Source organism: Oncorhynchus tshawytscha, linkage group LG13, assembly GCF_018296145.1.
Source record: "Oncorhynchus tshawytscha isolate Ot180627B linkage group LG13, Otsh_v2.0, whole genome shotgun sequence".
NCBI classification, from domain to species: Eukaryota; Metazoa; Chordata; class Actinopteri; order Salmoniformes; family Salmonidae; genus Oncorhynchus; species Oncorhynchus tshawytscha.
In genome coordinates, this window is record NC_056441.1 from 90,361,167 (window position 1) to 90,388,888 (window position 27,722).

At 46.9% G+C, this 27,722-nt stretch overlaps 1 protein-coding gene across 1 annotated transcript; it reads left to right on the forward strand.

Annotated features, from left to right (window-relative positions):
• The first annotated feature begins 5,003 nt into the window (after window positions 1-5,003).
• nek3 (NIMA related kinase 3) lies at window positions 5,004-27,121 on the forward strand. The gene is made up of 10 exons (XM_042296519.1): window positions 5,004-5,093; window positions 5,688-5,822; window positions 12,321-12,414; window positions 14,866-14,963; window positions 15,895-15,978; window positions 17,734-17,801; window positions 18,470-18,556; window positions 19,560-19,614; window positions 22,325-22,525; window positions 26,930-27,121. The coding sequence occupies exons 2-10, from the start codon at window positions 5,706-5,708 to the stop codon at window positions 27,104-27,106; spliced, it is 981 nt and encodes a 326-aa protein (XP_042152453.1). The 5' UTR covers window positions 5,004-5,093; window positions 5,688-5,705; the 3' UTR covers window positions 27,107-27,121.
• The last annotated feature ends 601 nt before the right edge of the window (window positions 27,122-27,722 follow it).

Consider the following 27,722-nt stretch of genomic DNA (forward strand, 5'->3'; position numbering starts at 1 on the left):
GTTAAGGGTTAGGGTTAATGTTAGGGTTAGCAGTGTGGTTAAGGTTAGGGTTAGCAGTGTGGTTAAGGTTAGGGTTAGCAGTGTGGTTAGGGTTAGCAGTGTGGTTAAGGTTAGGGTTAGCAGTGTGGTTAAGGTTAGGGTTAGCAGTGTGGTTAAGGTTAGGGTTAGCAGTGTGGTTAAGGTTAGGGTTAGCAGTGTGGTTAGGGTTAGCAGTGTGGTTAAGGTTAGGGTTAGCAGTGCGGTTAGGGTTAGCAGTGTGGTTAGGGTTAGCAGTGTGGTTAAGGTTAGGGTTAGCCGTGTGGTTAGGGTTAGCAGTGTGGTTAGGGTTAGTAGTGTGGTTAAGGTTAGGGTTAGCAGTGTGGTTAAGAGTTAGGGTTAAGGTTAGGGTTAGCAGTGTGGTTAAGGGTTAGGGTTAGCAGTGTGGTTAAGGGTTAGCAGTGTGGTTAAGGTTAGGGTTAGCAGTGTGGTTAAGGTTAGGGTTAGCAGTGTGGTTAAGGGTTACGGTTAGCAGTGTGGTTAAGGTTAGGGTTAGCCGTGTGGTTAGGGTTAGGGTTAGCAGTGTGGTTATGGTTAGCAGTGTGGTTAGGGTTAGCAGTGTGGTTAAGGTTAGGGTTAGCAGTGTGGTTAAGGGTTAGGGTTAGCAGTGTGGTTAAGGTTAGGGTTAGCAGTGTGGTTAAGGTTAGGGTTAGCAGTGTGGTTAAGGTTAGGGTTAGCAGTGTGGTTAGGGTTAGCAGTGTGGTTAGGGTTACGGTTAGTAGTGTGGTTAAGGTTAGGGTTAGCAGTGTGGTTAGGGTTAGGGTTAGTAGTGTGGTTACGGTTAGCAGTGTGGTTAGGGTTAGCAGTGTGGTTAAGGTTTAGGGTTAGCAGTGTGGTTAAGGGTTAGGGTTAGCAGTGTGGTTAAGGTTAGCAGTGTGGTTAAGGTTAGGGTTAGCAGTGTGGTTAAGGTTAGGGTTAGCAGTGTGGTTAAGGTTAGGGTTAGCAGTGTGGTTAAGGTTAGGGTTAGCAGTGTGGTTAGGGTTAGCAGTGTGGTTAAGGGTTAGGGTTAGCAGTGTGGTTAAGGTTAGGGTTAGCAGTGTGGTTAAGGGTTAGGGTTAGCAGTGTGGTTACGGTTAGCAGTGTGGTTAGGGTTAGCAGTGTGGTTAAGGTTTAGGGTTAGCAGTGTGGTTAGGGTTAGGGTTAGCAGTGTGGTTAAGGTTGGCAGTGTGGTTAAGGTTAGGGTTAGCAGTGTGGTTAAGGTTAGGGTTAGCAGTGTGGTTAAGGTTAGGGTTAGCAGTGTGGTTAAGGTTAGGGTTAGCAGTGTGGTTAAGGGTTAGGGTTAGCAGTGTGGTTAAGGTTAGGGTTAGTAGTGTGGTTAAGGTTAGGGTTAAGGTTAGCAGTGTGGTTAAGGGTTAGGGTTAGCAGTGTGGTTAAGGTTAGGGTTAGCAGTGTGGTTAAGGTTAGGGTTAGCAGTGTGGTTAAGGGTTAGGGTTAAGGTTAGGGTTAGCAGTGTGGTTGGTTAGGGTTAGGGTTAGCAGTGTGGTTAAGGGTTAGGGTTAGCAGTTAGGGTTAAGGTTAGGGTTAGCAGTGTGGTTAAGGTTAGGGTTAGTAGTGTGGTTAAGGGTTAGGGTTAGCAGTGTGGTTAGGTGAAGGTTAAGGGTTAGTGGTTAAGGTTAGGGTTAGCAGTGTGGTTAAGGTTAGGGTTAGCAGTGTGGTTAAGGTTAGGGTTAGCAGTGTGGTTAAGGTTAGGGTTAGCAGTGTGGTTGAGGTTAGGGTTAAGGTTAGCAGTGTGGTTAAGGTTAGGGTTAGCAGTGTGGTTAAGGTTAGGGTTAGCAGTGTGGTTAAGGTTAGGGTTAGCAGTGTGGTTAAGGTTAGGGTTAGCAGTGTGGTTAAGGTTAGGGTTAGCAGTGTGGTTAAGGTTAGGGTTAGCAGTGTGGTTAAGGGTTAGCAGTGTGGTTAAGGTTAGGGTTAGCAGTGTGGTTAGGGTTAGCAGTGTGGTTAAGGTTAGGGTTAGCAGTGTGGTTAAGGGTTAGCAGTGTGGTTAGGGTTAGCAGTGTGGTTAAGGTTAGGGTTAGCAGTGTGGTTGAGGTTAGGGTTAAGGTTAGCAGTGTGGTTAGGTTAGGGTTAGCAGTGTGGTTAAGGTTAGGGTTAGCAGTGTGGTTCAGGTTAGGTTAGGTTAAGGTTAGCAGTGTGGTTAAGGTTATGGTTAGCAGTGTGGTTAAGGGTTAGCAGTGTGGTTAGGGTTAGCAGTGTGGTTAAGGTTAGGGTTAGCAGTGTGGTTAAGGTTAGGGTTAGCAGTTTGGTTAAGGGTTAGGGTTAAGGTTAGGGTTAGCAGTGTGGTTAAGGTTAGGGTTAGCAGTGTGGTTAAGATAAGGGTTAGCAGTGTGGTTAAGGTTAGGGTTAGCTGTGTGGTTAAGGGTTAGCAGTGTGGTTAGGGTTAGCAGTGTGGTTAAGGTTAGGGTTAGCAGTGTGGTTAAGGTTAGGGTTAGCAGTGTGGCTAAGGTTAGGGTTAGGGTTAGGGTTAAGGTTAGGGTTAGCAGTGTGGTTAAGGTTAGGGTTAGCAGTGTGGTTAAGGTTAGGGTTAGCAGTGTGGTTAGGGTTAGCAGTGTGGTTAAGGTTAGGGTTAGCAGTGTGGTTAAGGTTAGGGTTAACCGTGTGGTTAAGGTTAGGGTTAGCAGTGTGGTTAGGGTTAGCAGTGTGGTTAAGGTTAGGGTTAGCAGTGTGGTTAGGGTTAGCAGTGTGGTTAGGGTTAGCAGTGTGGTTAAGGTTAGGGTTAGCAGTGTGGTTAAGGGTTAGGGTTAAGGTTAGGGTTAGTAGTGTGGTTAGGTTAGGGTTAGTGTGGGGTTAGCAGTGTGGTAGGGTTAGTGTGGTTAGGGTTAGCAGTGTGGTTAAGGGTTAGCAGTGTGGTGTGGTTAAGTGTGGTTAGGGTTAGCAGTGTGGTTGGTTAAGGGTTAGCAGTGTGGTTAAGGTTAGGGTTAGCAGTGTGGTTAAGGGTTACGGTTAGCAGTGTGGTTAAGGTTAGGGTTAGCAGTGTGGTTAAGGGTTAGGGTTAGCAGTGTGGTTAGGTTTCGCTTTCAAACTGATTTTAAGAAAATAAATTGTAGTATTAGGCAGGGTTTAGCCATTTGTGACTGTGGTAAATAGTGAACACCACAAATAATACGCCTGTTGTTGACCGAACCCCTACCTTACACCTAAGCTGTGTTCGAAAACCCGTACTAACATACTGTATACTACATACTTAATGAGTATTTACTAAATACTATATATTATTAGTTAATTTTAGTATACTGTAAATGAACGGTATCGTTTCAGTTGAGCGTCTACCGGAAGTTGATGCTGTTCCTATGCAACTTCTTGATAGCTTTTTAGCAAAACAAATGACTAGCTACCTTGACATTTTTTACGATTTCGGGGCTGTTCGTCAATTCAATCAGGAGTGCCAGAGTGTGTTCTTGGCATTCGTAAATCCAAAGCGTTGTCGAACACTCTCGGGGCGTTCAGAGCGCACACTGGAGGCTCTGGCGGAGGAGTAGGGTTGAGCTGAGGTTTCTGACCTCACATCCAAACCTCGGCTCAACCCTACTCCTCCCTACTCCTTGGCCAGAGCATCCAGTGTGCGCTCTGAACGCCCCGAGAGTGTGAACTCACTCTGAACATTTTACTCTCCCCAGCAGAGCTGGTTAGGCTGTTTTCCTGTTATCCAGAGCGTTGGTGACTGACTGTAACTGTGCTGCTGCTGGCAATAATTGAATTACGTTTTTTTGCAGATGTTTACTGACACCGGCCATATTCAACAGGTGTATATTCATCAGTTATTCTGCACTCTGGCACACTCAGATTGTCACGGCTTCTATGAGGAGTCAGGCGCAGAGAGCAGGGTAGTTCAAAAGATGTGGATCTTTATTTTCCAAAAAAACAGAGAGACGGTCATGCCACACACACAAGGGCGCGTAAAGACCCAGTCCAAACAAACAGGACGAAACTGATCGGAAAAATTAATACCACAAAATAATCACACACCACAAACTGAAAAACAAGCCCACACGAAAGCTGGCGGGCCTACTGGGTTTAAATAGCCCACAACCAAACCTAAACACGAAATAGGTGCAACTAATGAGACACAACTAAATGAAACAGAAAAGGGGATCGGTGAACGTCAGATAGACAGGGCTACTCATTTAGGCTACCTGCTGCCCTTCATCAGAGAGACAGGACTCCTCATTTAGGCTACCTGCCGCCTTACATCAGAGAGACAGGGCTCTTCATTTAGGCTACCTGCCATCCTACATCAGAGAGACAGGGCTCTTCATTTAGGCTACCTGCCATCCTACCTCAGAGAGACAGGGCTCCACATTTAGGCTACCTGACACCCTACATCAGATAGACAGGGCTCCTCATTTAGGCTACCAGCCACCCTACATCAGATAGACAGGCCTCCTCATTTAGGCTACCTGCCGCCCTTCATCAGATAGACAGGGCTCCTCATTTAGGCTACCTGCTGTCCTTCATCAGAGAGACAGGACTCATCATTTAGGCTACCTGCCGCCTTCATCAGATAGACAGGGCTCTTCATTTAGGCTACCTGACGCCCTACATCAGAGAGACAGGGCTCTTCATTTAGGCTACCTGACACCCTACATCAGAGAGACAGGGCTCCTGATTTAGGCTACCTGTCACCCTACATCAGATAGACAGGGCTCCTCATTTAGGCTACCAGCCACCCTACATCAGATAGACAGGCCTCCTCATTTAGGCTACCTGCCGCCCTTCATCAGATAGACAGGGCTCCTCATTTAGGCTACCTGCTGTCCTTCATCAGAGAGACAGGACTCATCATTTAGGCTACCAGCCACCCTACATCAGATAGACAGGGCTCCTCATTTAGGCTACCTGACTTGTAACTAAATTACATTATTGTAAAAAACGCTCAAAATATCCTATTCACATAATGGATGTATAACTGTACTTCTACCGCCATCTAGTGGCTGAAGGATATTAGAGCATGTCTTTAAAGGGACTGCACCTTGCCACGTCATACAATAATACGGAAGCAGAGCGGTGGACAAAGAATACCGAACACACGCGGATAATATTGACACAATCCCACCAGAAAAGTATGTAAAAGCAGCATTTTATTTACGTTACTTACCAAGCTATAAACGACACGTCAGCATTTATTTTTTTTGCCTCGTGTATTCAAAATTTGATTTTGTTAGTGAACAAGATTGTGTGCAGTAGTTACACAGTTTCTTGTTTCATTATCAGAACTGTCAGCTCAACCTCAAATAGAAGGTGAAACGTTTGGCTAGTAACCTATTTTTGGTTTAACTGTCAGGTGATACCCCAAGCCATCAAGTCAAATTGACTGACCACTTTAGAAATAAAGTGATGTTATTCTTTATTTATTTAAACTTTATTTAACTAGGCAAGTCAGTTAAAGAACAATTTCGGCCTACCAAAAGGCCTCCAGTGACAGGGGCTGGGATAATAAAATAAAATAAAAGCATATATATATATATATAGGACAAAACCCATCACGACAAGAGAGACCAAAAACAACAAACATAGCATGACAGCAGCTGCTCAACATGGTACAAACATTGGGTGATAAAGACAGGCCAATGTTTGACATGGCTAGTATAAATCCAAAACAACAACATACACATTGATTGTAAATGATTTCTTGTAATATATTCTTCTTCTTTCAGGTCAATGCCAGTGTGACAATGGATGGGTACTCGGTCCATAAAGTAATAGGTGAAGGGTCCTTTGGTCGGGCACTACTTGTCCAATCCCGAATCAACCATGAGAACTATGTCATGAAAGAGATCCTACTCCCAAAGGTAGGTTACTATTACCATTAAAAAAGGAATACCGTATACAGGTAACTACCAAAGTAAAGACCAACATTTAAAAAAATTTAACCAGGTAAGTTGACTGAGAACATGTTCTCATTTACAGCAACGACCTGGGGAATAGTTACAGGGGAGAGGAGGGGGATTAATGAGCCAATTGTAAACTGGGGATTATTAGGCGACCGTGATGGTTTGAGGGCCAGATTGGGAATTTAGCCAGGGCACCAGGGTTAACACCCCTACTCTTACGATAAGAGCCATCTTTAATGACCTCAGAGAGTCAGGACACCCGTTTAACGTCCCCCTACACAGGGCAGTGGATACTGCCCTGGGGCATTGGGATATTTTTTTAGACCAGGGGAAAGAGTGCCTCCTACTGGCCCTCCAACACCACTTCCAGCAGCATCTGGTCTCCCATCCAGGGACTGACCAGGACCAACCCAGCTTAGCTTCAGAAGCAAGCCAGCAGTGGTATGCTGGGTGGTATGCTGCTGGCCTAACATAGTGTATAACAGGACGAGGTCCACCACGAGCAGCCAGAACAACTTCAATGCACCTTGTCACAGGTTCTCCAAGTGTCTGGAACGCTGTTGGAGGGATGCAACGCCCAATTCTTCCACAATAAATGCCATAATTTGGTGTTTTGTTGATGGTGGTGGGAAAACGCTGTCTCAGGTGCCGCTCCTGAATCTCCCAGAAGTGTTTCAATTGGGTTGAGATCTGGTGACTGAGACGAGCCGTGGCATACGGTTCACATCGTTTTCATGCTCATCGTCAATGTGGAGGCTATATACAGGGTATTACGGTACAGAGGCAATGTGGAGGCTATATACAGGGTATTACGGTTCAGAGGCAATGTGGAAGCTATATACAGGGTATTACGGTACAGAGGCAATGTGGAGGCTATATACAGGGTATTACGGTACAGAGGCAATGTGGAGGCTATATACAGGGTATTACGGTACAGAGGCAACGTGGAGGCTATATACAGGGTATTACGGTACAGAGACAATGTGGAGGCTATATACAGGGTATTACGGAACAGAGTCAATGTGAAGGCTATATACAGGGTATTATGGTACAGAGTCAATGTGAAGGCTATATACAGGGTATTACAGTACAGAGTCAATGTGGAGGCTATATACAGGGTATTACGGTACAGAGGCAATGTGGAGGCTATATACAGGGTATTACGGTACAGAGGCAATGTGGAGGCTAAATACAGGGTATTACGGTACAGAGACAATGTGGAGACTATATACAGGGTATTACGGTACAGAGGCAATGTGGAGGCTATATACAGGGTATTACGGTACAGAGGCAATGTGGAGGCTATATACAGGGTATTACGGTACAGGACGTGGAGGCAATGTGTACAGAGGCAACTATATACAGGGTATTACGGTACAGAGTCAAAGTGGAGGCTATATACAGGGTATTACGGTACAGAGTCAATGTACGGTACAGAGGAAGGCTATATACATGTGGGGTATTATGGTACAGAGTCAATGTGGAGGCTATATACAGGGTATTACGGTACAGAGTCAATGTGAAGGCTATATACAGGGTATTATGGTACAGAGTCAATGTGGAGGCTATATACAGGGTATTACAGTACAGAGTCAATGTGGAGGCTATATACAGGGTATTACGGTACAGAGGCAATGTGGAGGCTATATACAGGGTATTACGGTACAGAGACAATGTGGAGACTATATACAGGGTATTACGGTACAGAGTCAAAGTGGAGGCTATATACAGGGTATTACGGTACTGAGTCAATGTGCAGGAGAACCGGTGTCAAGGTGATTGAGGTAATATGTACATGTAGGTAGAGTTATTAAAGTGACTATGCATAGATAATAACAGAGAGTAGCAGCAGTGTAGAAGGGAGGGGGTAATGCAAATAGTCTGGGTAGCCTTTTGATTGGCTGTTCAGGAGTCTTATGGCTTGAGAGTAGAAACTGTTTAGAAGCCTCTTGGACCTAGACTTGGCGCTCCGGTACCGCTTGCCGTGCGATAGCAGAGAGAACAGTCTACAGTTGAAGTCGGAAGTTTACATACACTTATGTTGGAGTCATTTAAACTCGTTTTTCAACCACTCCACAAATGTCTTGTTAATAAACTATAGTTTTAGCAAGTCGGTTTGGACATCTACTTTGTGAATGACACAAGTAATTTTTCCAACAATTGTTTATAGACAGATTATTTCACTTATAATTCACTGTATCACAATTCCAGTGGGTCAGACGTTTACATACACTAAGTTGACTGTGCCTTTAAACAGCTTGGACAATTCCAGAGAATGATGTAATGGCTTTAGAAGCTTCTGATAGGCTAATTGACATCATTTGAGTCAATAAGGAGTGTACCTGTGGATGTATTTCAAGGCCTACCTTCAAACTCGGTGCCTCTTTGCTTGACATCATGGGAAAATCAAAAGAAATCAGCCAAGACCCCAGAAGAAAAATTGTAGACATCCACGAGCCTGGTCCATCCTTGGGAGAAATTTCCAAACGCTGAAGCTACTACGTTCATCTGTACAAACAATAGTACGCAAGTATAAACACCATGGGACCACGCAGCCGTCATACCTCTCAGGACGGAGATGCGTTCTGTCTCCTAGAGATGAACGTACTTTAGTGTGGAAAGTGCAAATCAATCCCAGAACAACAGCAAAGGAACCTTGTGAAGATGCTGGAGGAAACAGGTACAACAGTATCTCTATCCACAGTAAAACGGGTTCTATATCGACATAACCTGAAAGGCTGCTCAGTAAGGAAGAAGCCACTGCTGGTGCACTGGTGCACTTCACAAAATAGATGGCATCATGAGGGTGGTAAAATTATGTGGATATAATGAAGCAACATCTCAAGACATCAGTCAGGAAGTTAAAGCTTGGTCACAAATGGGTCTTCCAAATGGACAATGACCCCAAGCATACTTCCAAAGTTGTGGCAAAATGGCTGAAGGACAACAAAGTCAAGTTATTGGGGTGGCCATCACAAAGCCCTGACCTCAATCCTATAGAATATTTGTGGGCAGAACTGAAAAAGTGTGTGCGAGCAAGAAGGCCTACAAACCTGACTCAGTTACACCAGCTCTGTCAGGAGAAGTGGGCCAAAATTCACCCATCTTATTGTGGGAAGCTTGTGGAAGGCTACCCGAAACGTTTGACCCAAGTTAAACAATTTTAAAGGCAATGCTACCAAATACTAATTGAGTGTATGTAAACTTCTGACCCACTGGGAATGTGATGAAAGAAATAAAATAAATCATTCTCTCTACTATTATTCTGACATTTCACATTCTTCAAATAAAGTGGTGATCCTAACTGACCTAAGACAGGGAATTTTTACTCGGATTAAATGTCAGGAATTGTGAATAACTGAGTTTAAATGTATTTGGCTGAGGTGTATGTAAACTTCTGACTTCAACTATGTGACCATGGTGGCTTGAGTCTTTGACAATTTTTAGGGCCTTCCTCTGACGCCACCTGGTATAGAGGTCCTGTATGGCAGGAAGCTTGGCCCCGGTGACGTACTGGGCCGTACGCACTACCCTCTGTAGTGCGGTCGGAAGCCGAACAGTTGCCATACCAGGTGGTGATGCAACCCGTCAGGAAGCTGTCGATGGTGCAGCTATAAAACCTTTTGAGGAGCTGAGGTTGTTTGTGACATATTTTGGCTTTCTTGCAGGGCAACGTAACAGCCGTGGTAGTCAAAATATTGACCTACCATGTATTTTTATACATGTACCCTAAACATGATGTTCATTTCTTAACTCAGGAACCACATCTAATGGTAGGTAAGCAGACCAGACTCTATACCCTAAACATGATGTTAATTTCTAAACTCAGGAACCACACCTAATGGTAGGTAAGCAGACCAGACTCTATACCCTAAACATGATGTTAATTTCTAAACTCAGGAACCACACCTAATGGTAGGTAAGCAGACCAGACTCTATACCCTAAACATGATATTAATTTCTAAACTCAGGAACCACACCTAATGGTAGGTAAGCAGACCAGACTCTATACCCTAAACATGATGTTAATTTCTAAACTCAGGAACCACATCTAATGGTAGGTAAGCAGACCAGACTCTATACCCTAAACATGATGTTCATTTCTTAACTCAGGAACCACATCTAATGGTAGGTAAGCAGACCAGACTCTATACCCTAAACATGATGTTAATTTCTAAACTCAGGAACCACACCTAATGGTAGGTAAGCAGACCAGACTCTATACCCTAAACATGATGTTAATTTCTAAACTCAGGAACCACACCTAATGGTAGGTAAGCAGACCAGACTCTATACCCTAAACATGATGTTAATTTCTAAACTCAGGAACCACATCTAATGGTAGGTAAGCAGACCAGACTCTATACCCTAAACATGATGTTAATTTCTTAACTCAGGAACCACATCTAATGGTAGGTAAGCAGACCAGACTCTATACGCTAAACATGATGTTAATTTCTTAACTCAGGAACCACATCTAATGGTAGGTAAGCAGACCAGACTCTATACCCTAAACATGATGTTAATTTCTAAACTCAGGAACCACACCTAATGGAAGCAGACCAGAATCTTTGGTCCTTTAAAAAAAAAAACTGTAAAATATTGTGTGCTGAAGCTTGGATAATAAAGTAAACGTGACTTTAGATGGCAACATAATCATGTTTGTTTCCATCAAAGTCCCGAAGTGTGAAATCCGCTTTGTGTGTCGTTTCCTTACGAGTATACGAACGAGTATCGCCATACTGGTATCGTCCCGGACCTACTGTGTGGAAGCACCTGTTTTCAATATACATGTATATCTAGCTATATTACTTTGCATGTTTTCCTTTTGGCGTTAACCTACATGCATTTATCATAGTAACTACATCTGGTCTGTGGCTGAGCCTTCTTCTTCTTCTTCATGGCTTCTTAACACTGGACCAGCTCAGCACATATCAAAGCTGCAGGCTAAAGTTAAATCTAGACTTGGTTTTCTCTATCGTAATCACTCCTCTTTCACCCCCAGCTGCTAAACTAACCCTGATTCAGATTACGGAGACGTTATTTATAGATCGGCAGGTAAGGGTGCTCTCGAGTGGCTAGAACGAGCTGCAATAAACACTCAAACTGGACCGTTTTATCTCCATCTCTTCATTCAAAGACTCAATCATGGACACTCTTACTGACAGTTGTGGCTGCTTTGCGTGATGTGTTGCTGTCTCTACCTTCTTGCCCTTTGTGCTGTTGTCTGTGCCCAATACTGTTTGTACCATGTTGTACCATGCTACCATGTTGTGCCATGCTACCATGTTGCACCATGCTACCATGTTGTACCATGCTACCATGTTGTGTTGCTACCATGCTACCATGTTGTACCATGCTACCATGTTGTGTTGCTACCATGCTACCATGTTGTACCATGCTACCATGATGTACCATGCTACCATGATGTACCATGCTACCATGATGTACCATGCTACCATGATGTACCATGCTACCATGTTGTACCATGTTGTACCATGCTACCATGTTGTACCACGCTACCATGTTGTGTTGTACCATGCTACCATGTTGTGTTGCTACCATGCTGTATTGTCATGTGTTGCTGCCTTGCTATGTTGTCATTTACAAAATAGCCTCCAATACCCTACTCAATAAATTGGATGCAGTCTATCACAGTGCAATCCGTTTTGTCACCAAAGCCCCATATACTACCCACCATTGCGACCTGTACGCTCTCGTTGGCTGGCCCTCACTTCATACTCGTCGCCAAACCCACTGGCTCCATGTCATCTACAAGACCCTGCTAGGTAAAGTCCCCCCTTATCTCAGCTCGCTGGTCACCATAGCAGCACCCACCTGTAGCATGCGCTCCAGCAGGTATATCTCTCTGGTCACGCCTAAAACCAATTCTTCCTTTGGTCGCCTTTCCTTCCAGTTCTCTGCTGCCAATGACTGGAACGAACTACAAAAATCTCTGAAACTGGAAACACTTATCTCCCTCTAGCTTTAAGCACCAGCTGTCAGAGCAGCTCACAGGTCACTGCACCTGTACATTTTCTTGCCTTTACCTCCCTTCTCACCTCATTTGCTCACATTGTATATAGACTTATATTTCTACTGTATTATTGACTGTATGTTTGTTTTACTCCATGTGTAACTCTGTGTCGTTGTATGTGTCGAACTGCTTTGCTTTATCTTGGCCAGGTCGCAATTGTAAATGAGAACTTGTTCTCAACTTGCCTACCTGGTTAAATAAAGGTGAAATAAATAAATAAAATATTTATATTGTATTTATTTATTTCTATTTATTTTAATCCCAGGCCCCTGACCCCGCAGGAGGCTTTTTGCCTTTTGGTAGACCGTCATTGTAAATAAGAATTTGTTCTTAACTCACTTGCCTAGTTAAATAAAGTTTCAATAAAGGTAAAATAAATAATAATAACTACATATATTACACATAACTGTCTTTTTCAGACACAATCCAAGATGGCGAACACCAGAAGAGAAGCTGTGCTCCTGTCCAGGATGAAACATCCCAGCATAGTGGCCTTCAGGGAGTCTTTTGAAGGTAGACACGGTGAAATTGTCTATCTTGATTTTTGAAATGCTGGGGTATATAGGGCTGGGGTATAGGGCTGGGATATAGGGCTGGGGTATAGGGCTGGGTAGGGGCTGGGGTGTAGGGCTGGGTATGGGGCTGGGGTATGGGGCTGGGGTATAGGGCTGGGGTATAGGGCTGGGGTATAGGGCTGGAGTATAGGGCTGGGGTATAGGGCTGGGGTATAGGGCTGGGGTATAGGGCTGGGGTATAGGGCTGGGGTATAGGGCTGGGGTATAGGGCTGGGGTATAGGGCTGGGGTAAGGGCTGGGTAAGGGGCTGGGTATAGGGCTGGGGTGTGGGGCTGGGTATGGGGCTGGGGTATGGGGCTGGGGTATAGGGCTGGGGAATGGGGCTGGGTAAGGGGCTGGGGTATAGGGCTGGGGTGGGTGGGGCTAGGGCTAGGTAGGGGCTGGGGTATAGGGCTGGGTAAGGGGCTGGGTAAGGGGCTGGGGTATAGGGCTGGGTAGGGCTGGGGTATAGGGCTGGGTATAGGGCTGGGGTATAGGGGTATAGGGCTGGGGTAGGGATGGGGTATGGGGCTGGGGTATGGGGCTGGGTATAGGGCTGGGGTATGGGGTATAGGGCTGGGTAAGGGGCTGGGGTATGGGGTATAGGGCTGGGTATGGGTCTGGGTATGGGCTGGGGTATAGGGCTGGGGTATGGGGTATAGGGCTGGGTGAGGGGCTGGGTTATAGGGCTGGGGTATGGGGAATAGGGCTGTGGTATGGGGCTGGGGTATAGGGCTGGGTATAGGGGCTGGGGTATAGGGCTGGGGTATGGGGTACAGGGCTGTGGTATGGGGCTGGGGTATAGGGCTGGGTAAGGGGTAGGGAATAGGGCTGGGGTATAGGGCTGTGTAGGGGCTGGGGTATAGGGCGGGGTAAGGGCTGGGGTGGGTAAGGGGTATAGGGCTGGGTAAGGGGGTATAGGGCTGGGTAAGGGGCTAGGGAATAGGGCTGGGGTATAGGGCTGGGTAAGGGGCTAGGGAATAGGGCTGGGGTATAGGGCTGGGGTGTGGGGCTGGGTATGGGGCTGGGGTATGGGGCTGGGGTATAGGGCTGCTGGGTAAGGGGCTGGGGAATAGGGCTGGGGTATAGGGATGGGGTATGGGGCTGGGGTATGGGGCTGGGGTATAGGGCTGGGGTATGGGGTATAGGGCTGGGTAAGGGGCTGGGGTATGGGGTATAGGGCTGTGGTATGGGTCTGGGTATGGGCTGGGGTATAGGGCTGGGGTATGGGGTATAGGGCTGAGGGGCTGGGTTATAGGGCTGGGGTATGGGGAATAGGGCTGTGGTATGGGGCTGGGGTATAGGGCTGGGTAAGGGGTATAGGGCTGGGGTATGGGGTACAGGGCTGTGGTATGGGGCTGGGGTATAGGGCTGGGTGGGGCTAGGGAATAGGGCTGGGGTATAGGGCTGTGTAAGGGCTGGGGTATAGGGCTGGGTAAGGGGTATAGGGCTGGGTAAGGGGTTAGGGTATAGGGCTGGGTAAGGGGGCTAGGGAATAGGGCTGGGGTATAGGGCTGGGTAAGGGGCTAGGGAATAGGGCTGGGGTATAGGGCTGGGTAAGGGGTTAGGGTATAGGGCTGGGAAGGGGCTGGGCTAGGGCTGGGGTATAGGGCTGGGGTATAGGGCTGGGTAAGGGGCTGGGAATAGGGCTGGGGTATAGGGCTGGGTAAGGGGCTGGGTTATAGGGCTGGGGTATAGGGCTGGGTAAGGGGCTGGGTTATAGGGCTGGGGTATAGGGCTGGGTAAGGGGCTGGGTTATAGGGCTGGGTAAGGGGCTGGGGTATAGGGCTGGGTAAGGGGCTGGGTATAGGGCTGGGTAAGGGGCTGGGGTATAGGGCTGGGTAAGGGAATAGGGCTGGGGTATAGGGCTGGGTAAGGGGCTGGGTTATAGGGCTGGGGTATAGGGCTGGGTAAGGGGCTGGGAATAGGGCTGGAGTATAGGGCTGGGTAAGGGGCTGGGTTATAGGGCTGGGGTATAGGGCTAGGGGCTGGGTATAGGGCTGGGTAAGGGGTATAGGGCTGGGTAAGGGGTTAGGGTATAGGGCTGGGACAACAACAAAATGTAATGAGAACAATGAATCAACATGGGGAAAAAAAATTGATTTGAAAAGTCATCAGTAAGGTTATTTTATATATTTTTATGTATATATATATTTTTTTACCCAACTTTTAACCTCAATCCAATGACATGGTGTCATTTTTGTTGGTTGATTTCATGTTAAATTCACATTAGTTGACAACTCAACCAAATGTAAATCGAATCTAGACGTTGAACTGACGTCTGTGCCCAGTCGAATGCATTAGTTCTGCTTATGTATGTAATTGAGTGTGGCTAATGAATGTGATATGTGGAGTCTGGATATAGAAAACCCTTCCAAATAAAGTAATGCTTGTGTCTTGTCTCCTGTAGGTGACGGCCACCTCTACATAGTGATGGAGTTCTGTGGTGGAGGAGACCTGCTCCAGAGGATACAACAACAGAGGAACACACTGTTCTCACAGGAAACAGTATGACACCTTAATTAAGCAATTCATGGATTCATTAGGTCATTAGCTAACTCAGCCAAATGCAAATCTCAAATAGTAGACCAGTAAATGGTTTCTCCACTGTTTTGAAAACACTAACTGGTACATACTAAATGGTAGGGCAGTAGACGAACATGTCATTCAAAAAATAATAATAATAATAATAAAAATGTTATCCCCTTTTCTCCCCAATTTCGTGGTATCCAATTGTTAGTAGTTACTGTCTTGTCTCATCGCTACAACTCCCGTACGGGCTCGGGAGAGACGAAGGTTGAAAGTCATGCGTCCTCCGAAACACAACACAACCCAACCAAGCCGCTCTGCTTCTTAACACAGCGCGCATCCAACCTGGAAGCCAGCCGCACCAATGTGTCGGAGGAAACACCGTGCACCTAGCGACCTGGTTAGCGCGCACTGCGCCCGGCCCGCCACAGGTGTCGCTAGTGCGCGATGAGACAAGGACATCCCTACCGGCCAACCTACTGTGGCGGGCCGGGCACAGTGCACGCTGACACGGTCGCCAGGTGTACGGTGTTTCCTCCTACACATTGGTGCGGCTGGCTTCCAGGTTGGATGCGCGCTGTGTCAAGAAGCAGTGCGGAGTGTCTGTGTTGTGTTTTCCAGGACGCACTGCTCTCGACCTTTTCCTCTCCCGAGTCCGTACGGGAGTTGCAGCGATGAGACAAGACTGTAACTACCAATTGGATACCACGGAATTGGAGAGAGAAAAAAAAAATAGTACATTTTGTATTTATTTTTTAAAGAGTCCAGTCCTATGGCTGTTGTTTTATTTTCATTAACGGTTTCCATCCATAACCGACAGTTTCGCGTTTATATCACGTTAATCCCTAACTTGTGTATCCTCTGAAACAGGATCCCACTCAGACTGTATTTCATGTCTATGTGTTACTAGATCCTGAAGTGGTTTGCTCAGATGTGTTCTGGTACGATGCACATCCATGACAAATGGGTCTTACACCGGGATCTCAAGTCCAAGGTAAAGTCCAGCGTGTTTACCTGGCTACTGTTTACGATTGGCAACGCATATATTTCCATATATTTCCTTTTAAATCAAATCAAATTTTATTTGTCACATACACATGGTTAGCAGATGTTAATGCGAGTGTAGCAAAATGCTTGTGCTTCTAGTTCTGACAATGCAGTAATAACGAGCAAGTAATCTAACTAACAATTCCAAAAAAAACTACTGTCTTATACACAGTGTAAGGGGATAAAGAATATGTACATAAAGATATATGAATGAGTGATGGTACAGAGCAGCATAGGCAAAGATACAGTAGATGATATACATGTATTACATAAGGATACAGTATATACATATGAGATGAGTATGTAAACCAAGTGGCATAGTTAAAGTGGCTAGTGATACATGTATTACATAAGGATGCACATACAGGATGCATATGAGATGAACGATGATAGGTAGCATTGTTTAAAGTGGCTAGTGATACATATTACATAAGGATACAGTAGATGAGATGAGAGTATGTAAACCAAGTGGCATAGTTAGTGGCTAGTGATACATGTATTACATAAGGATGCAGTCGATGATATAGAGTACAGTATCAACGTATGCATATGAGATGAATAATGTAGGGTAAGTAACATTATATAAGGTAGCATTGTTTAAAGTGGCTAGTGATACATGTATTACATAAGGATACAGTAGATGATATAGAGTACAGTATCTACGTATGCATATGAGATGAGTATGTAAACCAAGTGGCATAGTTAAAGTGGCTAGTGATACATGTATTACATAAGGATACAGTAGATGATATAGAGTACAGTATATACATATGAGATGAGTATGTAAATGTCACAGTGTGAGTTGCAGACGTGACATTTATCGTCCTGTTGCTGCCATTTTCATGCCATTTTCATGTCCGTTTCTCCTGAGGAGGAGAATGTGCCTGAAGAATACTTTGTAAATAATCAACAATAGTTTTCAATGTCCTGCTGTAACAATCGGATGACTTTGGGTGTTTCAGTGAGCAATAATTTGATGCCTTCAATTGTTTTAGACTACTTTATTCAAAAATATGTTGTTTTTTGTTTGTTTTTTTGTCAGTCCACATGTCAAGTGTAATTGTAAGTGTAATTGTAAGTGTATGTGTAATTGTAAGTGTAATTGTAAGTGTAATTGTAAGTGTAATTGTAATTGTAAGTGTAATTGTAAGTGTAAGTGTAAGTGTAATTGTAATTGTAAGTGTAATTGTAAGTGCGCCATTGTTATTTACCCAAGTCCTCTCTGAACTCCGAAAACCGTCCGCAAGCTATTCTTTGTTGTTGTTGGCCCGACGCAGTAGTCTAGTGCGAGAGGAGAGAGTCTCTCAGACTGAAACATTCACACCATTCATATTACCAAAAGTATTTTCTAATAGCTCGGCTAGGTTGTGAAAAATCCCCCAATTTGCCCCACCGGTTTAAGACTGCCGATAGATCAGCGTTCTAACTCACCCTTGTGATAGTGTGGCGCAATGACAGAATGACGCAATTTACCGTCATCTGCCATCCTCTACCACAAACTGTTGCCGACAACAAAGATCGAAACTTTTCATTTTGAGGAACCACTATGTATGGTTAAGCCTATTTCTGAGGGGGGAAAAAATCATTTAAAAGCTCTTTCACGTCATGTTTCACCTCCTAAATCTGGTGATGGAAGGAATCGGTGCCAGGTGAAGTTCTATCAATTATTTTTCTCATGGATTTCTTTCTCGTTTCTCCTCAGAATATCTTCCTGACAGACCATGGGACGGTGAAGCTGGGTGACTTTGGCTCAGCCTGTGTTCTAAACAGGTACCAGAAGATGCTTCGTGCGCTAATTCCGGTTCTATATTACTATAATTATTCACTGAGTATACATAACATTAAGAACAACTTCCTAATATCAAGTTGCACCCCCCACCTTTCGCCCTCAGAACAGCCTCAGTTTGTCGGGTCATGGACTCTACAAGGTGTGGAAAGCGTTCCACAGGGATGCTGGCCCATGTTGACTCCAATGCTTCCCACAGTTGTGTCAAGTTGGCTGGATGTCCTTTGGGTGGTGAACCATTCTTGATACACACGGGAAACTGTTGAGCGTGAAAAACCCCAGCAGCGTTGCAGTTCTTGACACAAACCGGTGCGCCTGGCACCTACTACCATACCCTGTTCAAAGGCACTTAAATATTTTGTCTTGCCCGTTCACCCTCTGAACGACACACAGACACAAACCACGTCTCAATGGTCTCAAGGTTTAAAAATCCTTCTTTAACCTGTCATCCTCCTCTTCATCTACACGGATGGAAGTGGATTTAACAAGTGACGTCTAATAAGGAATCGTAGCTTTCACCTGGATTCACCTGGTCGGTCTACGTCACGGTAAAAGAGCAGGTGTTCTTAATGTTTTGTAAACTCGTGTATGTAATAGGTTTTTTTAGATGTTATTTCTCTTTTGCTTTAACGTCCTGTATTCTGTGTCGCAGTGCGAAGGCCTACGCTCACACGTATGTCGGAACGCCGTACTATGTGTCTCCAGAGATCTGGGACAGTAAGCCGTACAACAACAAGAGGTAGGGTCATAATTACCTGTACAATGACGTCCCTATTGATCAATGATTATATTTAAGCATTAAGGCCCCGAGGAAGGTGTGGTAGATGGCTAATATAGCATTGGCTAAAGGACACAGGATACAGCCCTTAGCCGTGGTATATCGACCATATACCACAACCCCCCTGAGATGCCTTATTGCTGTTATAAACGGGTTACCAACGTAATTAGAGCAGTAAAAATGTTTTGTCATACCCGTGGTATACAGTCTGATATACCACGGCTTTCAGCCAATCAGCATTCAGGGCTCGAACCACCCCGTTTATAATTCTGATTAACCCTACAATCTACTGTATCGAAGTAATATACAGTGCCTTGCGAAAGTATTCGGCCCCCTTGAACTTTGAGACCTTTTGCCACATTTCAGGCTTCAAACATAAAGATATAAAACTGTATTTTTTTGTGAAGAATCAGCAACAAGTGGGACACAATCATGAAGTGGAACGACATTTATTGGATATTTAAAACTTTTTTAACAAATCAAAAACTGAAAAATTGGGCGTGCAAAATTATTCAAAGACACCAGCCCCTACTCTCTCGATGTGCAAAACTGATAGAGACATACCCCAAGCGACTTACAGCTGTAATCGCAGCAAAAGGTGGCGCTACAATGTATTAACTTAAGGGGGCTGAATAATTTTGCACGCCCAATTTTTCAGTGTTTGACTTGTTAAAAAAGTTTGAAATATCCAATAAATGTCGTTCCACTTCATGATTGTGTCCCACTTGTTGTTGATTCTTCACAAAAAAATACAGTTTTATATCTTTATGTTTGAAGCCTGAAATGTGGCAAAAGGTCGCAAAGTTCAAGGGGGCCGAATACTTTCGCAAGGCACTGTATATATTTGTGAATTATCCATTTTGTAATAGTTTAATTTAAAATTGAGGGATGTGTGAACTCTGTCATTGTTACCGTGATGTGTGATTCCCATGCCATCTCGTGTGTGTGTGTGTGTGTGTTACAGCGATGTGTGGTCTCTCGGCTGTGTCCTCTACGAGCTCTGCACCCTGCGACACCCGGTACTCACACACTCTCACACACTGTCTCGTCTGTCTAAGTAGTGTGTGTGTGTGTGTGTACAGTGGTTCAGCTGACTCCTGAAAGAACCATTGTTTCATAGTGAGGGAAGGACGGTGTCTTCAGCAGAGTTGAATTAGGATGTGTCCCAGCCCAGGGAGATGTAGCTGTCTGGAGATGTAGCCTGTAGCTGTCTGGAGATGTAGCCTGTAGCTGTCTGGAGCTGTAGCCTGTAGCTGTCTGGAGCTGTAGCCTGTAGCTGTCTGGAGATGTAGCCTGTAGCTGTCTGGAGATGAGCCTGTAGCTGTCTGGAGATGTAGCCTGTAGCTGTCTGAGATGTAGCTGTAGCTGTCTGTAGCCTGTAGCTGTCTGGAGATGTAGCCCTGTCTGGAGATGTAGCTGTCTGTCTTGAGCTGTAGCCTGTAGCTGTCTGGAGCTGTAGCCTGTAGCTGTCTGGAGCTGTAGCCTGTAGCTGTCTGGAGAGCTGTCTGGAGCTGGAGCTGTAGCTTTCTGGAGCCGTAGCCTGGAGCCGTAGCCTGTAGCCGTCTGTCTGGAGCCTGTAGCCGTTTGTCTGGAGCCGTAGCCTGGAGCCGTAGCTGTCTGGAGCCTGTAGCCGTCTGTCTGGAGCCTGTAGCCGTCTGTCTGGAGCTTGTAGCCGTCTGTCTGGAGCCGTAGCCTGGAGCCTTAGCTGTCTTGAGCCGTAGCCATCTGTCTGGAGCTTGTAGCCGTCTGCCTGGAGCCGTAGCCTGGAGCCGTAGCCTGAAGCCATAGCCTGTAGCTGTCTTGAGCCATAGCCTGTAGCTGTCTGTCTGGAGCCGTAGCCTGTAGCTGTCTGTCAGGAGCCGTAGCCTGTAGCTGTCTGTCAGGAGCCGAGCCGTAGCTGTCTGTCTGTAGCTGTCTGTCTGTAGCTGTCTGTCTGGAGCCGTAGCTGTCTGTCTGGAGCCGTAGCTGTCTGTCTGGAGCCGTAGCTGTGTCTGGAGCCGTAGCCTAGCTGTCTGTCTGGAGCCTGTAGCTGTCTGTCTGGAGCCGTAGCTGTCTGTCTGGAGCCGTAGCCTGTAGCTGTCTGTCTGGAGCCGTAGCCTGTAGCTGTCTGTCTGGAGCCGTAGCTGTCTGTCTGGAGCCGTAGCCTGTAGCTGTCTGTCTGGAGCCGTAGCTGTCTGTCTGGAGCCGTAGCTGTCTGTCTGGAGCCGTAGCTGTCTGTCTGGAGCCGTAGCTGTCTGTCTGGAGCCGTAGCTGTCTGTCTGGAGCCTGTAGCTGTCTGTCTGGAGCCGTAGCCTGTAGCTGTCTGTCTGGAGCCGTAGCCTGTAGCTGTCTGTCTGGAGCCGTAGCCTGTAGCTGTCTGTCTGGAGCCGTAGCCTGTAGCTGTCTGTCTGGAGCCGTAGCCTGTAGCTGTCCTGTAGCTGTCTGTCTGTCTGGAGCCGTAGCCTGTAGCTGTCTGTCTGGAGCCGTAGCCTGTAGCTGTCTGTCTGGAGCCGTAGCTGTCTGTCTGGAGCCGTAGCCTGTAGCTGTCTGTCTGGAGCCGTAGCCTGTAGCTGTCTGTCTGGAGCCGTAGCCTGTAGCTGTCTGTCTGGAGCCGTAGCCTGTAGCTGTCTGTCTGGAGCCGTAGCCTGTAGCTGTCTGTCTGGAGCCGTAGCCTGTAGCTGTCTGTCTGGAGCCGTAGCCTGTAGCTGTCTGTCTGGAGCCGTAGCTGTCTGTCTGGAGCTGTAGCCTGTACCTGTCTGTCTGGAGCCGTAGCCTGTAGCTGTCTGGAGCCGTAGCCGTAGTCTGTAGCTGTCTGTCTGGAGCCGTAGCCGTAGTCTGTAGCTGTCTGTCTGGAGCCGTAGCTGTCTGTCTGGAGCCGTAGCTGTCTGTCTGGAGCCGTAGTCTGTAGCTGTCTGTCTGGAGCCGTAGTCTGTAGCTGTCTGTCTGGAGCCGTAGCTGTCTGTCTGGAGCCATAGCCTGTAGCTGTCTGTCTGGAGCCGTAGCTGTCTGTCTGGAGCCGTAGCCTGTAGCTGTCTGTCTGGAGCCGTAGCCTGTAGCTGTCTGTCTGGAGCCGTAGCCTGTCTAGCTGCCTGTAGCTGTCTATCTGGAGCCGTAGCTGTCTGTCTGGAGCCATAGCCTGTAGCTGTCTGTCTGGAGCCGTAGCTGTCTGTCTGGAGCCGTAGCCTGTAGCTGTCTGTCTGGAGCCGTAGCCTGTAGCTGTCTGTCTGGAGCCGTAGCTGTCTGTCTGGAGCCGTAGCCTGTAGCTGTCTGTCTGGAGCCGTAGCCTGTAGCTGTCTGTCTGGAGGAGCCTGTAGCTGTCTGTCTGTAGCTGTCTGTCTGGAGCCGAGCCTGTAGCTGTCTGTCTGGAGCCGTAGCTGTCTGTCTGGAGCCGTAGCCTGTAGCTGTCTGTCTGGAGCCGTAGCCTGTAGCTGTCTGTCTGGAGCCTGTAGCTGTCTGTCTGGAGCCGTAGCCTGTAGCTGTCTGTCTGGAGCCGTAGCCTGTAGCTGTCTGTCTGGAGCCGTAGCTGTCTGTCTGGAGCCGTAGCTGTCTGTCTGGAGCCGTAGCCTGTAGCTGTCTGTCTGGAGCCGTAGCTGTCTGTCTGGAGCCGTAGCCTGTAGCTGTCTGTCTGGAGCCGTAGCCTGTAGCTGTCTGTCTGGAGCCGTAGCTGTCTGTCTGGAGCCGTAGCCTGTAGCTGTCTGTCTTGTGTTTCCAGGAGTCCTCCTAAACCTCTGTTCTCCCTCCCCGTCTCAGTTTCAGGCTCCTAGTTGGAAGAGTCTGATCATGAAGGTGTGCCGTGGTTCCTACCCTCCTCTTCCCCAACACCTGCCCTATGAGCTGCACTACCTGGTCAAACAGATGTTCAAGACCAACCCCAAAGACCGTCCGTCCCTCCACACCATCCTCACGTCTCACCGCGTAGCCGGTCTCCTGCACCGACACCTGCCCAACAAGGTACTGCATGTCAGCCCAGTACAGAACCACACCCCCTACCCACCAGACACCACCTCCTACCCACCAGACACCACCTCCTACCCACCAGACACCAGCCCCTGCCCACGAGACACCAGCCCCTACCCACGAGACACCAGCCCCTACCCACGAGACACCAGCCCCTACCCGCGAGACACCAGCCCCTACCCGCGAGACACCAGCCCCTACCCGCGAGACACCAGCCCCTACCCGCCAGACACCAGCCCCTACCCGCCAGACACCAGCCCCTACCCGCCAGACACCAGCCCCTACCCGCCAGACCCCAGCCCCTACCCGCCAGACACCAGCCCCTACCCGCCAGACACCAGCCCCTACCCGCCAGACACCAGCCCCTACCCGCCAGACACCAGCCCCTACCCACCAGACACCAGACACCAGCCCCTACCCACCAGACACCAGCCCCTACCCACGAGACACCACCCCCTACCCACCAGACACCACCCCCTACCCACCAGACATCAACCCCTACCCACGAGACACCACCTCCTACCCACGAGACACCACCTCCTACCCACGAGACACCACCTCCTACCCACAGACACCAGCCCCTACCCACGAGACACCACCCCCTACCCACGAGACACCACCGCCTACCCACGAGACACCACCCCTACCCACCAGACACCACCCCCTACCCACCAGACACCACCCCCTACCCACGAGACACCATCCCCTACCCACAGACACCACCCCTACCCACCAGACACCACCTCCTACCCACGAGACACCACCTCCTACCCACCAGACACCACCCCCTACCCACCAGACACCACCTCCCCCCGAGACACCACCTCCTACCCACCAGACACCACCCCCTACCCACGAGACACCACCTCCTACCCACGAGACACCACCTCCTACCCACGAGACACCACCCCTACCCACGAGACACCACCTCCTACCCACGAGACACCACCCCCTACCAGAGCATGTGAGGTGGTGTTGAGGGGTCGGAAATCCCGCTCATCGCTCGTGGAGCGGTGCTTCGATCCATTCATTAAAATCAGAATTTAACCAAAAACGAAGCTTTTTTTTTTTTTTTTGTGGCTACCTAGACCTACCATTTGGGTTTTGAAGTGTTGAAACCAAACCATATGTATAACCAGATATATATATATATATATATATATATATATAAAACCAGATTTGGTGATTTTGAAAATGCTTTTAATTAACATGAGACATGTGAATGGACAAAGCGCTCGTCATTTCAAACAGGGAGCCTAAAAAGCAACAAAAATGAACGATTTAGGCTATGCTATTTCAATTATTTCAAGACTATAGCTTACAAAATAAATACATTGTGAAGAATTAGCGACACTGGCGGCTGGAAGGGAGTCAGGGACATTAAGCGCACGGAATTTAAAAAACATTTTGTTGTATTAAATCATTATAGTCTATATATAGGCTGTGACTGAAATTAAACCAAAAAAAAATACCTTGTTAGGCTGAGTGCCTTTTGAATTCATTTTTTAGAAACACTAATTTGTCCGGATTCTGTGGCTTCAGGCTCACGGGATGGTGGCTGGAGAGCAGGACAGCGGAGGAGAATATCCTTTCCTCACTTACAGAGCCACTTGGGAAATGATAAACACCCTTTTGACCACTCTTGCCAGGCTGTTTTCCATTTTATTTGATATATAATTTCTTTCTATAGGTAGGCCTAAATGTTTTTAGGTAAAATACCCCGATCAAAAATTGAAAGCTCCTAAATGTTGCACTTTTGTTTAGATAATAGAACACAAATTTTCGAACGGTTTAAGAGGTCTAATAGTTTTGTTTATAAATACTTTGCTACAATGACACACACTTTAGTTATCTACCCACCTCGTTCCTCTCTTTCAGCATGTAGTAAGTACACCATCACGCTTTCGGGATAACGTGTCTTTTCAGATTCCACAATGATTCTTTAGTTGTGGACATTACATCACCGCACTCCCTCACTTGTTCTTTGTAGGTCGCCTTGATTAAATATTTATATATTTTTGTTTGTAATTTACACCCCTTTTTCTCCCCAAATTAGATATTTTCTCATCGTTTCAACGCCCCGACGGGAGGCGAAGTTGGAGTCGTGTGTCCTCTGAAACATGACCCGCCAAACCGCGCATGACTCCACCTTCGCCTCCCGTCGGGGAGTTGAAACGATGAGAAAAGATCTTAACCCGGAAGTCAGCCGCACCGATCTTAACCCGGAAGTCAGCCGCACCGATCTTAACCCGGAAGTCAGCCGCACCGATCTTAACCCGGAAGTCAGCCGCACCGATCTTAACCCGGAAGTCAGCCGCACCGATCTTAACCCGGAAGTCAGCCGCACCGATCTTAACCCGGAAGTCAGCCGCACCGATCTTAACCCGGAAGTCAGCCGCACCGATCTTAACCCGGAAGTCAGCCGCACCAATGTGTCTGAGGAAACACTTTCCACCTGATGACCGTAGTCGGCCTGCAGGCGCCCGGCCCGCACACCAGGAGTCGCAAGAGCGCGGCGAGCCAAGTAAAGCCCCCCCCCCCTCCGGACAAACCCTTCCCTATGCTGGGCCAATTTTGCACCTCCCTATTGGACTCCCGATCACGGCCGGCTGTGACACTTGCGGTCGGAGGCCGAACAGTTACCGTACCAGGATGCTCTCGATGGTGCAGATGTAGGACTTTTTTTTAAGATCTGGGGACTCATGCCAAATATTTTATCAGTCTCCTGAGGGGGGAAAGGTGTTGTCGTGCCCTCTTCCCGACTGTCTTGGTGTGTTTGGACCATGATAGTTTGTTGGTGATGTCGATGTTAATGGGGGCCTGTACGGCCCTCCTTTTCTTATAGTCCACGATCAGCTTCTTTGTCTTGATCACGTTGAGGGAGAGGTTATTGTCCTGGCACCACACGGCCAGGTCTCTGACCTCCTCCCTATATGCTGTCTCATCGTTGTCGGTGATCAGGCCACTGTTGTGCTGTCAGCAAACCTAATTATGGTGTTGGAGTTGTGCCTGGCCACGCAGTTGTGGGTGAACAGGGAGTACAGGAGGGGACTGAGCACGCACCCCTGGGGGGCCCCCGTCTTGAGGATCAGCGTGGCAGATGTGTTGCTACCTACCCTCACCACCTGGGGCGGCCCGTCAGGAAGTCCAGGATCCAGTGGCAGAGGGAGGTGTTTAGTCCCAGGATCCTTAGCTTAGTGATGAGCTGTGAGGGTGCTATGGTGTTGAACGCTGAGCTGTAGTCAATGAACAGCATTCTCACATAGGTGTTCCTTTTGTCCAGGTGGGAAAGGGCAGTGTGGAGTGCAATAGAGATTGCATCATCTGTGGATCTGTTGGGGCGGTATGCGAATTGGAGTGGATCTAGGGTTTCTGGGATAATGGTGTTGATGTGAGCCATGACCAGCCTTTCAAAGCACTTCATGGCTGCTGACGTGAGTGCTACGGGTCGGTAGTCATTTAGGCAGGTTACCTCAGCATTCTTGGGCACAGAAACTATGGTGGTCTGTTTGAAACATGTTGGTATTACAGACTCCGACAGGTTGAAAATGTCAGTGAAGACACAGTTGGTCCGTGCATGCTTGAGCATGTTTCAGTCCTCTGTTTCTATCTCTCTCTGCTTGCTCGGTCTCTTTGCTAATAATGCAAGTGTGTGTTCAGTCTTCGGTCTGTTGGGAAGTAGAGTATCCTAGCCTATTCATGGCACCACCTTCGGGGATACAGCGGTGTCTTTGGGTCAGTCTTGCAAGGTTAGACATATATATATATATATATATATATGACACGCACAACTATATTACAATAGGCAACCAGTAGCCTTTATCGATTGCCTTTGTCATACATAATGGAATATGGCCTCTTGAAAGTGCCCTTGACTATAGCAAGTCTGTCTGTTAGGCTACACAACGTTTTAGAAGAAACCTTCTTCTCTGGAGATATGAACGAGCATTTTACTGGTCTGTAAAGGCATGAGGTTTCTGAAGAGGCACTTAACGTTCAGGCGACCAGAACTGTCAATTAAAATAATCTTGAGCTGCTGCTGTGCGCAGGCCAATCTCCCCCTAAAAAAAAAAAAAGACATTTTAAAGTTTGTTAAATATCATGACTTACCAAGACATTTAGTAGAAATAAAACACAACGAGCTACCATACCATAAAAAAACACACACAGCAGCACATCAATTAGCGACGTTTATCAGGGGGGGAAAAAATACATTGTGATAAAATGTAGAATTTACCATTTAAAATCTGTCTCTGTCTGTCTGTCTGTCTCTGTCTGTCTCTGTCTGTCTCTGTCTGTCTCTGTCTGTCTCTGTCTGTCTCTGTCTGTCTCTGTTCGTCTCCGTCCGGTAGCTGGTAGTATGTTTCTGATTCAGCGTGTTGCTTTCTGGATCTGTAGGAGTCGGAGAGGAGAACAGGGAGATGGAGGAGAGAGGAGGGGGAGAAGGTCGCCTCACTCCTGGGACAGAAGACCCTCATCACAGGCTCTACCCTGGAGGGTAAGGAGACGATTAAGACCCAGTCAGATGTGTTATTCATTTTCGTAGTGAGATTGAACTGCAGGGTCCTAGTGTGAAGAAGAGCAGGTTGAGTAGGAAATTAAACATAATTTATCATAAATTTACAACCTGTTATTCTGTACATACCAATGCAAATATGGTAATACTTTATTTTACGGTGTGTGTGTGTATATAAATATATACACAAACTACAACGTATGTACAATATATTACACGGTAGAGTGGTAATAACAGTCATAACCTATGAATTACTGCGTTTCTGTGAGATTCATTTGAATTAAACTAAACATTTTAATCCATCCTGTCTCTCCATGTAGGACTAGTCCTTTAAGCCTCTCATGGTAAAAGTGTCCTTGTGTGAAAAAGTTTTTTAAAATTAATATGCCAGACACACCCCTAGATAGGCCCTCTCACTGAAACATATGAGAATGTAGTGTGAAAAACAGTCTATATATACATACAGTCGTGGCCAAAAGTTTTGAAAATGACACCAATATTAATTTTCACAAAGTCTGCTGCCTCAGTTTGTATGATGGCAATTTGCATATACTCCAGAATGTTATGATGAGTGATCAGATGAATTGCAATTAATTGCAAAGTCCCTCTTTGCCATGCAAATGAACTGAATCCCCCCCAAAACATTTCCACTGTATTTCAGCCCTGCCACAAAAG